Raw genomic sequence first — 17,078 nt, 5'->3', positions numbered from 1 at the left:
GATGTTTTTATGATTTCTCATAGAAAATATACAGCACAAGCAAAATTTATCATTTTATATTGAATCCAAATTAAAAAAAGATAGCAAATGATAGTTACAAACATGTTCGTGCAAATTACACGACAAACATTGTCGTGTATTTACGGCTGTGGCTATTATATTTTAATTAATGGCAGAAGTTCTCATTATTGCTTGGTAAACGGCCTTTCTTGCAATTTACTTCATCAAATCACCATAGTAAAGGTGATTTATATGGCACTACAAGTCTGTCTCTTATAGTAATCAATGGCAAACCACTCAAGGTTAATTATGGGGTGAAGATAACATGAAACCCAAGCTTAAATCTTAGTAGTTTTTTTTTTTTTAACGTGGTATTTTTACAAAGTTTTCACTGTAGTTTAATAATGGTTAATTTTGTTGAGAACATATGGGACACGTTATATGTTCTCTTCTTCAAATTTTATTTTTTTTCGTATGTATGAATTAGAAATTGAACCTAACCACGTGCTTAAGAAGTTTAAACCCCTTACCGTTTGAACCGATCTATTGTTGGTAGTTGTCTCTTATTTTGTTAAAAAAAAAATGTCATCGTGATTATCATTGCGTAATATCTGCCATCATTGACATTATGGAAAATTATCACACTTGCAATGATAATGTAGTTGCCTCTTATTTTGTTCTGATCAAAATTAGAGTTTAGAACACAAATTAAGATCATGTATGTATCCAATTAATTAATTTATATTAGATAGTCTTCTGTCCAAATTTTCTGCTAATTCTTCATCTTTAAAAGAATTATTTGTTTATACTTGAAAATCACATGTAGAATTATGGTACATAACATGGTACTCTTATTGTACAAGAATTATTTTTGTCAAATTGAAGACCATTTTCTTTGTAAAAGCACATGCTCTCCTAGAACAAGCTAGTATTAAATATCACATGAGACAAAGTATAAACCTTTTATTTTAGTCCAGCAAAAGAGAAAAGTTGTAAAACCAAGAAGAAGGGTAAGGTACTACCACCGTATCAATCAAAGTTAAATACTAAAAACTTCCTACAATTTCAACACACCGACTCCAAAATATTCTAGTATCTTTTACAACGAAAGAACCAAAAACAAAATGCCAGAATATACAAAGGAAAACAATTGAGGCATCTTGAAGATATTCATGTGTCCTTCAAATTCAATTGCATGCTACCTTTTTTTTTTTTCTCCCTTGCTTTCTATTGTAATGTCTGAAGTTAAATGTTTGGAATAATGATGGTCATTAAAGTGCGTATGCATCATGCATGACCACGTCAACTCCCAAGTGAATTTTGATTCCTTGCTCTTAGAGATTTTTTACATTCATATATTCTGAACATCAATAGTAATATGATCATGATAAAGATAAGAAGGTTCAAATTTAAACTCTTTATTTTAAAGGATTTTGCTAACTAGTATCTTAAGTGCAATTGTTAAGGATTTCATTAATAGAAACTTTATCTTGAAAATACAAATCTTTAATAAAAAGGATTACACCATTTTTCGATGCAAACTTACTTATTTTAGTACTTTAATCAAATGCTCCAAAAACAATGGTTAGCATTTCCCTATATTAAACTAAAAAAGAAAAATTAAATTTACATATTTTTAAACAATCAAATGTTAATCGATCGGTTACCGTATCTCAAATGCGTGAATGCGGAAAATCTTGATTAGATGAAAATTCCTACTAAGTAAATAAATAGAACGAAAAGTTAAAGTTAAACGGTACTGTAAGAATCAAAACTTTCCCTTGTGGTCAAAACTTCTCACCACCTACACTCCATTATTAATTTCCCTTACCATACAAAAATCAAAAGCTATATAGAAAAAAGAAAGCATGTGTGAGATGCAAACTGCAACTGAAATTGTACTCTTCTAGGTGAGACTCAATAAATACTCCCTCCCCAACCCCACTTACTTCATTGTGCAAATTCATTCATATTCTCTAATAATCAATCACTGTCCATGTCCAAACACCATGTGGTTCATCATGTGAAGCCTTCAACATATATGGAAGTGGGTTTTGCATGGCTTCCCAAGTCATTCCACATTAGAACCTTAGTGACAGAAATTTGTAAATATCATATTCTAAATATAGGTAGTCTATTAAACTCACACAAAAAATTTGCCCATCATTTTTTCACTCTTATAAAATTTATGACATCACAGCTGTGCTAGTCACAATCATATACTAGTATAATATATTAAATATTATTGTTCTTTTTCCCTTTAATTCGGATTTGGTGGCATTTGAGGTCCGAAAAAGTCCACAAAAGATCCACCATACTACCTTAGCCATAAAACAGAAACTTTTACATTTTAAGATAAATTCAGCCAAATTCTACTTATTAATCATGTGAGTTAGGTCTTGAAAACTCGCAGAAATAGAAGAACCTAAAAAGCGTTGATAAAATTACTTACTGTATGTTATTTTAATCAAAGAGGTTCTCAGGTCAATATTGAATTTGTACTATTGTGGAATGTGAATTGAATCATTATCAATTGTTCAAAAAAAAATTATTATTAAAATGTGCACAATCGGCACTACATAACCAAAAAAAAAACACCATGCGTTGTTAGTATAATTAATAAAATTTAGCCTAAGGTCTCTTTGTTTAGACGGAAAACCAATTTTTAAGTCTCTTTGTTTAGACGGAAAACAATTTTTAATTTTGTGCATGGTTTCTTTAATTGTAACCACCGTTCAAATAGCCTTTGACGGGTAAAGTGACATGTTGAAAGAGATAAAGGAGAAAGAAAAATAGAAAGGACAACTTACTTGATCACGGTTTAGGCTTTAAAGAATGGAAACAATAATTTGCTTGGGAAAATAAATCTTAAGGTAAACAAAACAAAGAAAAAAACAAGAAACCTTGAACGTGATTCATCAGTGTATCCAGAGGGCTATGCTAGCTAGTTTTTTGTTGCTTTCCTTTACCTAATTTTGCTGTTAAAGTAGGGCATGCATGATTTAATCACCAAAAGCATTATTATTAAGTTGAAAAAAATGACCTATGTCTCTACTTTTCCTTTTGAAAACCATAAAAAATGTGTCAAGCTACATCAAATCCATTTTCATTTCACACAAGTTTGGTACAAACACAGAAAAAACACCCCCATAATTTCTGGCAGTCACACGGTATTCCATACAAGGATGTTTTCACTTTTTCTTGGATAAAAAAATAACTTGTAATTAATTTTTTCCTCTTCTGTAATAACATACTACATAACTGTCTTCCATTAGGGTGAGGGCCCCTCTAGTGATAAATCGTGACAAAACTCTTTTACCACAGAATATTTCCTTAGTTTGTTGATAACAATGTATCAACAAGGGACACTCTGTATTATTATTTATTTAGGTTTAGCTGCTTTTCTGAGAGTCTAAATGCTTGGAGATTTTCAAATGAATCTCTGATCAATGAAAAACTTGTATTTGAAATTTGAATCCATCACCCTGTCCATAATTTGTAATTAATTTTAATACCTCTTTTCGTCCCTGTAATATTAGCGAATTCCGGTTTTAATCCTGATAAAAAAAACGATTTAGATTTTGTCCCTGTAATTTCATATTGTTCCACTTTTGGTCCCTCCTTTCATCACCTTAGCAGAATATGCATAAATTACGTCCTTGTAATTTCAAATTCCTCCCACTTTTGGTCTCTCTAATTTCAAATTCCTCCACTTTTGCTCCCTCATTTTACGTGCCATGTATGTAGATTCTGCTGACGTGGTGGAATAAGGGACCAAAATTGAAAGAATCTGAAATTACAGAGACAAAATCTAAATCTTTTTTTTTACATAGACTAAAACCGAACTTCGTTAATATTACAGGGACGAAAAGAGGTATTAATCCTTAATTTTTTTAACAGGTTTTAATTGGTGACTGAATTTTTAACTAATTTTTTATTAGGTCATTAAACAATGATGAATTTTGAGTTCTTTTGTTGAGGGTGTCAAATATTTATTAAAGAATTTGAAGAAATTAGCAAAATTATCAATGGATGTAGTGTAGTGTTTCATTTGCTTGAAACATGGCGGGGTGGCGGTTCAAGTTCAGAGGAACATTTTTTTGAATAAAATATTATTAATGTAATTGAATATAAAAAAAAAGGTATGGGGATCAAACTCACGTCCACTTTCAACCATAAATTATGTAAAATAATATGACTTACATGATATTTATAGAAAACTTGGTGGTGCAGTGGCATGCATGGGTCTCTAAGGATATCCGCTACGGTCTTTCAATACATATGATACAGTTACAATTTATTTAGTGTATGTTTGGTATTATAACAATTTACCGTGATTTTTTAAAAGATACATTTTGTAACTTCTGCAAAATCATGGTGGGTTGTCGTAATTCTGACATACTCATCATAATACTAAACATAGATTTAAAAGTTGGCAAATTATATGGTACATCCAACAATTTGAATGTATTGGTACACCAAATCCTTAAATTAATAGTTAAATGAGTTATTTTTTTAGGAGAAAAATATTTTCTATCACCTATAATTATAATAACTAAATCTTATTTACCAAAAAACGTCAACACAATAAAATTTGATTTTTCTGAATTCCTATTATTCATAATAGAGAATTTTGATTATTTTTTACAATAAAATGTAGAAAAATTTATTATGATTTTTCTAACAAATGAAATGATGTTTTTTCTTATTATAAAATGATATTTTCTAAAATATATATGTCAACAAACACCTATTTCTTTCATAAAAAATGATAGTTAATTTATAAAAATGTAAGCGAGAGTACCGGTACACCTTAATTTACGGGTGTACCGTAGAAGTTCCCTTAAAAGTTTAGGGACTCTGTTGAATATTTTTTGTAAGATGCCTAACCAAAAATGATCGATAGCAAGTTTGATAATTCATTATAAACTTTTTAGTAAAGAAATTATATAAAAACATTTAAATAAATAAGGGATTTTTAGAGTAAATAAACGTTACAATTTTTATTTTGTATCAAACTCTAGATCTCAGATGATTGGACTCTGATTGTTTGAAACTCTGTTGAAAGATTATTCATGTCTAATCAATGATTATTTCGATTAAGATTTAAATTATGCATGGTTCATTAAAAACGAATTATCTTTAACCGAAATTTCGTTAACCACTTGAACTCTTGATTAATAAATCTTAGACTTTTGATACTTTATTTTATGCATAAACATGTCCTTGTTGAGTTTTTTTTTTTTTTTTAAAATTCGATATACTTTATTTTGTGCATAAACATGTCCTCGTTGAGTTTTTAATTTTACTTATTCAAAACTTTGTCTTTAATCAAAAACAAACTTTCCAATTTGAGAGGTAGTCCAACATGTAAAGAAAATTGAATTTTCATTACCGACTTAATGATTCTGTCTAATAGTAAATTCTTTACTGGTGAAATTTACCGATGGAAAATGAGAATTGTTGTATACACATGTTGTTTGGATGAGAAACACATGTAAAAGACGAAAATACCTCTCGGTAGTTAAGTGCCGAGAAAAAATAAAACCGGCTGCAGTTAACTACCGAAGAAAACCTCAGCAGTTAACTACCAAGAAAAATGAAAACCAGAATTATCATCATCATCATCTTCTTCGTTGCCAAGGCATGCAAGAAACTACAAACAATTTGTGATTCAAAATTGAAACTTAGAATAGGAAAAAAATGCCAAGGCATGTAAAAACCTTCTTGCAATCCATCTACAATGGTTTGAAGAAATTTTTATGAAAAGGGTGATTTTTTTAGGTAAGGTGATGTAAGGTGATGAGTGAATAGGGAAGGTAGCATGTCCAGATTTTGGGGGGAAATCGCGAAGTGAGTTAACTACTGTTGGCCTCAGCGGGAGTTAACTACTGCGATTTTATAAGGGATAGTTAGCTGCCGCTGGGTAATTTAGTAACTTTTATGTGTTATTAGGAAGAATTTGCAGTCATAAAAGCAATTTTCCAAGAATTATTGTATGTTTTTTTTATTAAATTGAATTGGAGGGCACAAACTGATTAATTAGGAGTAACAAGAATGTGGACACATAAGATGAGGTCATAAATCTATATTAAAAAAACAATATACAAATAAAAATCTGGAATTGTTCTTGCTAATCACATCCATTTGAATTTCAAATTGAATCTCCTTTGATTGCAAAATAGACAATTTTGCTTTTCATTTTAGCCATACTATGTAGAATCTACTAAGCGATAACAATAGAATGGTGCTCTTCACCCAGCATTTTTCGCTCACGTCCTGCAGCGTTGTCTAAATTACCCATGCGCAAGTTAAGTCACGCAACGTGTCTTAACTTGCGCACGTTGTATTTTGTGTGCCACTTAAGTAGCGCAGCGTGAGTTAACTCACGCAGCAGTTACTTACGAGGAGGTTATTGTTGAGCAGCAGTAGGCCAGACATCCTCCAGACTCATACCAGATCATCAACAACATCAGAGCCAGAGTGGACGTTGCAATGGGACATCCTGCTATGTTTCATAATCCAGAGGAGGTTATGCGCTTGATGCAGGGCATACAGTCTGAGTGGAGCATGCTGGAGCAGGTGCTGGCTCTGCGGAGGAGGAGTAGGAGTCCACGGGATGGACCAGTATGACTTGTGTAGCTTTTTTTGTTTCACATTTTGTTGGATTTGGTTGTAATCCTATAACACTTGCGCTTTTTAGCGTTTATGACATTATTCGTTATTTTATTCCGTTGTTTTATTCTGTTATTTTTCGTAATATACTTATGACTTAATGCTTGATTGAATGAATGATGAAAAATGTTTGCTTTAATGAATGTATGAAAGAAGGATTGCAAAAAATAGGGAAAATAGAGGTTTCTGCCTCTTCTGGTTGTATGCACAGACTGTCCGTGAGTTCTCACGCATGTGCTAATGTCTATGTGAGTTAAGTCACGCAGTGTTTTCACTTGCGCTATTTAAGTTACGCAGTGTTAGTTAACTAGCGCATACATTTACACTTGCGTGAATTAACTAGCGCAAGGACAAATTTAAAACAGTTGCAGAGCGCGAGTAAAATGCGCTGGGTGAAGAGCAAAATTCATAACAATATTCTCACTTGTACTCCTCCTCGTTCAAAACCAGTTTTTTTATGAGAGGTGATTTGAGCAATGTAAGTCTTGGGTCTATGTCTATTGACCATCATCTTGGTAAGAATCTTATAATTCGCTTTACAAATGGATATAGGTTGACATTGATAAAAAATTCATGTTTGCTCACCTTTACGATAAGACAAATGTTGATTAGATTCATTTCCTCAATACTACCCGGAAGAGTCTATATTTACTTAACTGAAGAGATAATGATACTTTAAAAATTTAATTAATTTTTTTTAAAAAAAATGTTAGAGAAAGATAGTAGTTTTATAATGAAATAAAAATATGGAAGATATAGATGTTAGTAATTCTATGCATATCTCACGTAATTGTGTCCATGTGCGTCACAATAATTAAATGTTATTTACTTATGTTTGGCTTATCTCCCAAGCTGGAATTGAAAAAAAATGTGTGATAGTCTTTCAGATAAGAATAAGACCAGGCAGCCCTTCTTTCTTATGTTTTGTAGTAATGCATTTCTGGTGTTTTCCAAAAATAGAAGACTCATTGTTAGGTAAATTTAATAATGGATTGCACCGACAATAAATGAATGATCTATCTGCTAGTAAAATCAATAAATATCAGTTTTCTTATAAAAAAATATATGTTATCTTTTTGTGAATAAAAATTATTTTCTTTCAAAATGAAGAAGGAAAATTCAATCTAATTATTCAATTGGGGACCATTATGTTTACCTCATTTAATAGAAGATAAAAATGCCAGAAAAGAAGGATCATAAAAATGAGAAAGTTTCTGGGTTGATAGATGCAACTAAATTTTCTGGCATCGCTCAAGCCTCAAGGCACAAATGGAAAAGTAAAGTAAATTCAACTCTCTGAGAGAAAACTGATGTCAATGTACTAAAAAGCAGTTCTAAAATAAGAAATTTACAAGTCAGCCACAACCTCAATAGATGTTACTACTATTAATTTAGTGCACGCTTGATCTCACTTTTTTTTTAGTTTTCTTTTCTTTCAAAAAAAAAAAAAGGCTTAAAATTGATTCCAAGAGTGGACAAGTGATTATGTATGTGTATGTTTGGTTGGGTTTTTACAAAAATTAATTTTGAATGAATTGATTTTGTAAAATTGATTTTTGATAAAAATGAGTTGAATGTAAAATGGTTTATTTTTGAATATGTTTTGTAAAACTGAATTTAACAATAAATTTTAAATTAAAATCAATTGTAGAAGTTAAAAGCTACAATTTAGTCCCTTGAGTAAAAATAATTTAGTTTTTGAAATTGGTTTTATTTAAAATTAGAAATTGATGCTTTTAATACTAAAATTAATTTAATATTTAAATTTAATTTACTTATTTTGAAAAGGATGTTTAAATTTATTGTTTAACTCATTTTTATTTGAATAATTTTAAAGATGATTGATTTTATTTTAACAGATTTTTAACCAAAATCAATTAACTCAAAAGCAACTTTTATGAAGACCTAATAAAAAATACATTTAATTGTTCTTCCTTAAGAGTTGCATACTCATTCTCTTTTGGTGTTAAAATATTCTTCCTTAGGAGTTGCATACTCATTCTCTTTTGGTGTTAAAATGTGATATCATCTGTGTGTCGTAGAAAACTCTTGCATAGCCTCAACTATAGATAAATTTTATTTGAAAACATACATGATAAAATTTAAAAGAGAAAAAATATTTAATGACATGTCTAAATTATTTGTCTTTTAATTTATTTTTGTGAACTCTTATAAATTTTATTTATATGTCTAAATAATTTTTATTTGAGTTTGTGTCTATCTTAAAGTTACTCGGGTGTTAGTTAGCAGATTATCCTCGAGTCAAATAAAATAATCATATTCAAAGTTTTTTTAAAATTTCTTTAGCGGTGATAAATTAAAACTGAATTTAATTTAGAAAATTATGATTAAACAAGACAAAAAAAAAAGTAACCGAAAAAATAAAAGTGTTCTTGAGTCGTATCTTCTTTTTATTCAGTCATATACTTCATTCTTACTTCACTGATCATCATCATAATTACTAGAACTTTAAAGAAAACAAATCTCACATCAGATATGATGTACTTACTACTAGCACTTCCTGTCTCTCTCCACCTCCACTCTTGCATCATTGTGATTTATGATGATTTTTCAGCATTTCCACCTCACAGTCTTCAAGTCAAGCTAAGACAAAAAAAAAAAAAAAAAATAGAAAGAGAAAAGGAAAATAGAGTTAAATTGTTGAAAAAATTATACTAGTATACACAGTGAAGTCACTCACTTGTGTAGTAAAATACATCAATAAATAAAGACACCAAACATAGAGCAAACTCTTGGAACACTTACCCCATTCTCTCTCAATGACTACTACTACTACTCACCATTCTCTCTCTTCCTAACTCTCAAAGAGACTCTTCTAAACTATTTATTTCTCTCATTTTGCTTCTATTTTCATTTCATTTCCATTCTAAAACCAAATAAAACTACACCAAACAAGAAAGAAAAAAAACTCCATTTTCCTTTCGTTTCCTCAGATCTATAATCACCATTTTTCTCTATAGCCCAGATCTTTATTTATCACAAGTTACAAACTTTATTCCTATTGGTCATGAGTAAAGAAGAATTTTTGAAGATACAGGTACTCACTCCCATCACATTCTCCATCTTTCTTTATTTTTTTTTTGCTTTTATGTTTTGTACATTTCTAAATTTTGTTTTGTCTCATATATTATTTATTACTTATCCTAATTTTCTGTGTATATATGCAGAAATCTGTTCTAAAAGTGAACATACACTGTGATGGATGTAAACATAAAGTAAAGAAAATCTTACAGAAAATTGATGGTATGTTTGTATGCACTTAATATTATTGTGATTTATTTACAGAACCTTAATTATAGCTTTCAATTATTACTATTACTATCCAAAACAGTGCCTTAATTTTGAGAGTAAATGTTGAATATGGGTTTTGTAATGACAGGAGTATTTACAACTGAGATAGATGCAGAACAAGGGAAGGTCACAGTTTCAGGGAATGTGGACCCAAATGTTCTCATCAAGAAGCTTGCAAAATCTGGGAAACATGCTCAGTTATGGAGTGTTCCCAAACCAAACAACAACAACAATAATAATCAGAACAACCTTGTTAATCAGTTAAAGAACATGCAAATTGATAATGGCAAAGGTGGTGGAAATAACAACAACAAGGGTCAGAATCAAAACCAGAAGGGTAGTGGAAACAATAACCAGCCCAAAGGTGGTCAACAAATACAACTACAAGGACTAAATCCTCAGCAGCAGCAGCAACTTCAGCTTCAACAACAGTTACAACAACTTCAACAGATGAAAGGGTTTCAAGATCTAGCACAATTTAAAGGCATGAAGATGCCGCCGAATCAGAATGCTAAAGGTGTTAAATTTGATGTGCCTGAAGATGAGGATGATTTTAGTGATGATGAAATGGATGATTTTGATGACGACGAAGATGATGATGAAGATTTTGATGATGAGTTTGATGATGAAATGGTTGGGTTGCCACCTAATAAGATGAAACCCCCTTCTATGCCTATGGGGAATGGTGCTCACATGATGTTGAATGGTAATCATCCACAGCTTTTGACTGCTATGAAGGGTGGCAATTTTAACGGCGGCGGTGGTGGCGGAAACGGGCAGAAACCTGGTGGTGGAGGGCCTGTTCCGGTTCAAATTCATGGCATGAATGGTGGAAATGGCAATGGAGGAAAGAAAGGTGGTGGTGGAGGGAATAATCAGAATCAAGTTGGAGGTAACAAAAATAATGGTGGCATGCCAGAAGCTAAAAACGGTGGTGGTGGTGGAAACAAGAACGGAGGGAATAATAGTAATAATCAAAATAACGATGGGGGTAAGAAGGGTATGTCGATACCAGTTGCTGGTGGTGGTGGTAATGTTCAAGCTATGAACAATGGATTTCATAAAATGATGGGTGGTGGAGGTGGTGGTCAATCTCATCCTGGTATGGGTGGTGGAGGAAATAACATGGGGCCAATGGGTCCCATGCCTATGAACCGAATGGGTGGTAACATTCCTGCTGTTCAAGGTCTACCGGCAGGCGGAGGAGGATACTTTCAAGGTGGTGGTGGTGGTGGTCCAGGCCCGGAAATGATGCAGGGGAATCCTTATCAACAACAACAACAGCAACATCAGCAGCAGCAGCAACAACAACAACAACAGCAACAATTAATGGCTGCTGCAATGATGAACCAACAACGTGCTGCAATGGTGGAAAATGATCAAAGATTTCAGCAGCCAATGATGTATGCAAGGCCACCTCCTGAGGTGAATTACATGTATCCTCCTTACCCTTATCCTCCTCCAGATCCTTACTCACATGCTTTCAGTGATGAGAACACTTCCAGCTGCAATGTCATGTGATTCATCAAACAAACAATGTTCATGGTGATGGTGATTGTTCAACAACTATAGTACCTACCCTCTCTAATTTTATGCAATATATTTATACCCAATGAAACATGAGTTTTTTAGTTCTGTTTTCAATTTTCTTTGTTTTCCCCTTTTCATCTTATTGGGGGGGTTTCTAATTACCATAGAGGAGTAGTTTATAGAAATATATTATGATATTTACTATGTTAATTATGTTCTTGGGTAGTACTATAATATATAAAAAAAATATGTTTATATGTGTTTATATTTTGGGAATAGTAATAAACAGAATTAAGAAGGAAATGAATGTTATTGAGAATGGGATGAAAGAAATTCCCAGCTTAGTCTTGGAAATTTCAATGTTATCTTTTTACTCAATGAGTGTCTCTAGTAGTATTAAATTATTGTTGTCTTATCTTCCGGTATCTCATCTTATCTGTAGACATTATTTCCTGTCTCCATTTGTGTGAGGTGATGCGGTGGCCACCCACAGTGATTTATCTTCAGCCATTTTGTGTTGGACCCACCCATTTTGATCTCTCTACTATTTCATCTACTAATGGAGGAGATGATTTCAATTTACCAATCCAAATCAAACCCGAACGGTGGTTTTCAAACACATTCTGGTTAAAACTTTTAATTATTATTAATTCTTCTAGAAAAAAAATGATTGTATGTATATGTCATTTTCTAATTTTAAGGTTATTATTAATTCCTATCAATTACGGTATTACTTATAGTATATAGTACTTGTATTGAATAAGAGTCATTAAAGTGAAATAGACTGTCATATGCATCATAGTCACATAATTCATCTTGTGGTGGATGTTTATCAAAAATAAAATTAGGTAAAACAGTGTAGATATGATCCATCTAAAGAAGAATCATTCTGGCAATTACTGTTGCTACAAATGAATGTTGTGCAACAGCTGATGGCAATAACTGTGGAATTTTTATAGGTGCGGATTAGATGTTAGCCACATAATAACACATCAAATTGAAGAGTTGACTGTTGATCCATCTGAGACTGGGCTAACTCAATGCTTTAGTAAATATATTATTCCGAAAATTCCGTAACTGGAACCATAATGTTCACAAAAAATATCTGGGTTCCTGTTTTAAGCTTAGTAAAGTTTATTTAATTACTCCCTCCAATAAGAAACAATTGATTTTTTTAGATTCATTGAATAATTAGTATATTTAGATTAGATACATTACTTACACAATGAATTTGAAAAATAAATTATTTTTTATATAATAAGGACAGGAGAGAATATTATTTAATTTGATTTTTTTATAAACAATGTTAGTTTTTGGTATGGAATATTGGACTTTCTTCAAGCTCTTTCAACTTCATTTAACTCATCAACTAATCTATGTGGGACTCTAATTTAGAAATTTTGTTAAAAAGGGAGGAAGTAATGCAGAAATGTAAAATTAAAGCTGTCAGTTTCCTAACTTGCAAGTGGCAATGGCAAGTGAGTGAAGAGCGAGAAGGTGTGTGGGGGGATGAGGTTAACTAGTTTGACAAAGACAAGTTAACTACTTTTATTACATTTTGAAAATCTAACGGCGTTGACACTTCACCAAGGAAGTGTATTGTCTTTTCAGCACAGAGTATCTCTCCAGATTTTTTATATGCTATGTAGTAGTACCTATAAACAAATGAGAGAGGAGTGACAGGGGACCCACTTATTATGCCATTCTGTTCTGTTCAAAGGTGGTAATTATATTAAGTGATGTATTATTTGAACAACTGTTTGATGGTGAGGTTTAGTATGGAAAAGAGAAGTTATTTTTTATGATAAGAAAAAAAATTTTAACCATTAGATTAAAGAGACGCACACTTGTCTCAGATCCGGTTTTCTCACTTTTATTGTGCGACCAGATCTCAAAACCCAATTTTTTAAAACCCATTGATTCATTCTGTTGTTTAATGTTGCTTAACTCACTTTGATAAACACGTTTAGAGCTAAGACCTTCATTCAATTCAAATTCAAAATCCAAGTTATTCACACACGAGCCATCATCATTTGGTGTTTATTTATAGGCAAGCACAACACAATGAATTCTCCAATATTAATTGAAATTAGCTACCCACATAAAAATTTATTATTATATGAATGTAACTAGCTAGTAGCTACTATACTGAACATGGATCATCATGATGTTGCCACTGATCAAATAAAAACCTTATCATCTGCAACTAATTCAAGAGGTTGCTGCAAATAAAAATTTATTTCAATTTGGATATCAATGCAGTTTCTAACAATTCACTTATACCACAACAAATTCGAGAGGTTGCTGTAAATTTTGCTAACAAAAACCCACAAATTATTGATAATAATAAAAATAATAATGGAATATGGATTTCTCTCATCAAATTCTCATACGTTTTCAACAACCATGTGTGCCAAGTGGAAGAAGAAGAAGCATATGAGGAGGTTGAAGAGGAAGCAACGAAAGATGAGATAGAGATCCAAGTAGTGTGTTTGTTCTCCGAACAACATCAAGTGGTCTCAGTTTATTGAAGGTTTTCTTTGTAATGGATTTATTCTGATTCAAGAGGGGCTCAAATTGAACTTAGAGGTTAAAATTAAACAGAGACCAAGATCTGGAAATGGAAGATGAATACATTGTGAAGTTGCTGGTTGTGGTACTGGTTGGTGAGGGAGACACGGAGGAGAGAGAATTGTTGGAGAAGAGTGTCAAAATAATTTAGTGTTGTGAGAACATGATAACAGTGTACTCTTTATTTAATCAAACGGTTAAAATCAACTTTCCCATCATGGGAAACAACTTCCCTTTTCCATGTTAAACCTCACCCTGTTTGGTTGATTATAGATTTACAAAGAATAATTAAGCATTGATATGAAAATCAAAACAATAGAGATAAATAAAAACATAATATAAATATGAAAGAGAAAGTTGTCATAAAATATATACAAATATCATTTCTTTACTAATAATAATCATGTGGTTATCCCCGTGAGCTTAGCTCAGTTGGTAGGGATATTGCATATTATATGCAGGGGCTGGGGTTCGAACCCCAGACACTCCACTTCTCCACAATTTAATTGTGTGAGCTCTAGCCACTAGGCTACTTGACAAAAAAAAAAAAAAAATCATGTGGTTTGATCTGGATGGGATAGGTGACATTATGATAAGGTGCATCTCCTCCATCCATTTATCTAATCATAGTTTCCTTCTCTTGTGACCGAATATGAAGAATGTGGGGTTCTGATTAGATCTATTCCTTTGTAGCATCGACATTTTACTTTGAATAAAAAAGTTCTTGTTGTCCAACATCTTTACATTGAATTAATTCATGTTTAAAAAATAACTTAAGTCAATCGGTAAAAATATTATATAATATATGCATAGGTTATAGTTCAAATCTTAGACTTTTCATATTTAAAGTGTGCGAGCTCTGACCTCTAACCTGCTTGAAAGATAAAAGAATTAATATTTTAAAATAGGTAAATGCATAGTGCCTCCCTTAGTGCATAGTGACTTCCCATTGAATTAGTGTTCGTTTTATTTTCGTGTTCGACATTTGTTTGTGTCTGTGCTTCGAAGATCCCCATTTAATTATATAGCAACCGCCTAAAATTGCCTAGAGTAGAAAGAGGAAAATGCAAAGTGCCTCCCTAACGGCTTCTTTCCTCAACTGCCTCTAAACACCTAGATCCTTATAATATTTGCTTACGCAAAAAGACAAGTGGTGCTGTTTGAGAGAGATAGAGAGAGGGAGACCAGTTAATGTGATTAGGCACACGTCTGCTAACGATCCAATATTATTGTTTCTCAACCAAACTAACTACGATCATCCCAAATTTCACTTTAACTTGGTGAATGCATGTTTGAATTAACAGTGAGTTTTTCTTTTCTGGTGAATTGAAGGTTCTAGTAAGTCAAGGTATGTAGCTAATGGAGAAAGAAATTAATAATGGAAGATACTGGTGCTCATATTGATAGGTTGTTCTTTTCCATACATATATAACGGGGCCCTCTACTTTTGACCACATTGAATTGGAGATTGAATCCCCATCTACTATAGCTTGGCACCTCCACACCAATAGTACATGTACATGCATGCTTCGTTTGGCATATGAAAAAAAGTCAGAGGAAAGACACACAAACGAATGAAAAGAAGAAAGAGATAATAGAGAGTTGATGAATTTTTAGTTGTTGGTAGAAGTGAACGTTAAAGAAAAGAAAAAAAATACATTTTTTTCTCTTTTTTGTTTGATTTGACATAGGAGAAGAAAAAAATGTATATCGAATATTGATTTCTCAATTTTTTTTTTTTTTTATATTTCAATACGTGAGGTGCACATGAAAAACTTGCAAAAATAGTAAAACTAGTACTACTGGGCATTGTTTTATACAAATAGAGTCATGAAATAATTAAATAGGCAACCAAGACGAAGTACGATTAAAAAAATTAATACTACCAGACATCAAAGTGGAAATTCAAAGTTGAATCACAAGAACCAACGAGTTGACTTTAAGTAATCCTCCATACATTTTTTGATAGTACACAAATCTGTAATAGATAAGAGATAAGATGGATGATATTGGAATAATCGAACATTGAATTATAATGTTTTCTTTGGTGGATCAGGGATAGAGAGGTGGTGGAAGCTGACTAAGCGTTGGAATAGAACATTTTTGAATACGGCTCAGTTTAGGTGATGAGAAGAGGTTGTCTGATTTAGAGGGATGTTTTTTGGGGTGAGCAGCGAGCGAAAGGGGTTTATGGATTTCGTTTTCAGTTGCCGTTTAATGATGAAGTTTGATTTAGGTGGTGAAGTTGGTTTTGGTGATTGTTGTTCTCTTTAGGTGTTAAGGTAGATCTTGGTTAGGTGATGGGTGTTTAATGTCTTTTATGGTGTTGATTTTAGGTGTTCCGCCTATATACGACGCATTCATTCTGTAATATCTGATACCGGTCTCTCTGTTCGTTTTGAGCAGTGATCAAGTTTTTTAATAAATTTTGCCGAAGTTGTTGATAACCGCCAGTATACGACAAACAAAAAATGTCGTTCAAAAGTCTTATAAGTTCAATGTTTAGGGATAATTGAATGTATTGCTAACTACGGCGGGGAAATGTTTTTTTTTTATTTTGGAAGGAACGGCAGGGAAATGTTAATCAATGAACTTATAGTCATCAAATGATCCTAATCCCACTCAGAAGTTATAGCTATGAAAAATGAAAACGACACTGGTACCAAATTGCTTGATGATGATGGAAATTCAATTGCCAAAATTTCAACTCACTTACTAAGTCTCAAACTATATTTCGCGGGTTCCATGAGGGCACAGTGGGGAATTTGAACTTAAATAATTGAGATTTTAAACATTTTCGTTTTGAGGAAGAGATTTGGAACTTTAAACTTTGAAACAACCGTATAACTTGTTAAATAAACATGAATCTCATTGTAAAAATCAACTCAAAGAATAAAGGTATTTAAATACATGTATGTATTCAACCGTCTCTGAACCTGAGTAATGTGAGACTCTAATAAAATTTTAATATCCACCGTTATGTATAGTGT

The 17,078-nt window shown here is 32.1% G+C and overlaps 1 protein-coding gene across 2 annotated transcripts; it reads left to right on the top strand.

Moving 5' to 3' along the window:
• The first annotated feature begins 9,386 nt into the window (after positions 1 to 9,386).
• Positions 9,387 to 11,890, top strand: LOC25493999 (heavy metal-associated isoprenylated plant protein 32). Of its 2 annotated transcripts, XM_039833399.1 has the most exons (4): positions 9,387 to 9,733; positions 9,864 to 9,939; positions 10,076 to 11,068; positions 11,105 to 11,890. In XM_039833399.1, exons 1-4 carry the CDS (start codon positions 9,704 to 9,706, stop codon positions 11,506 to 11,508), a joined length of 1,503 nt encoding a protein of 500 aa, XP_039689333.1. In that variant the 5' UTR covers positions 9,387 to 9,703; the 3' UTR covers positions 11,509 to 11,890. The 2 variants fall into 2 exon arrangements, with proteins under 2 accessions (XP_039689333.1, XP_013458162.1); XM_013602708.3 differs by having other exon boundaries at positions 10,076 to 11,890.
• Positions 11,891 to 17,078: the final 5,188 nt, after the last annotated feature.

This window comes from Medicago truncatula, chromosome 4 (assembly GCF_003473485.1).
Source record: "Medicago truncatula cultivar Jemalong A17 chromosome 4, MtrunA17r5.0-ANR, whole genome shotgun sequence".
Taxonomy (NCBI): Eukaryota; Viridiplantae; Streptophyta; class Magnoliopsida; order Fabales; family Fabaceae; genus Medicago; species Medicago truncatula.
Note: the sequence above shows the minus strand (reverse complement) of the source record. Positions and strands in the feature narration are given on the sequence as shown.

Coding starts and splice junctions, on each gene's coding strand:
- LOC25493999 (XM_013602708.3), top strand. CDS start 9,704: ATGAGTAAAGAAGAATTTTTGAAGATACAG. Junction 9,734..9,863: donor AAGAATTTTTGAAGATACAG/GTACTCACTCCC, acceptor GTATATATGCAG/AAATCTGTTCTAAAAGTGAA. Junction 9,940..10,075: donor AATCTTACAGAAAATTGATG/GTATGTTTGTAT, acceptor TTGTAATGACAG/GAGTATTTACAACTGAGATA.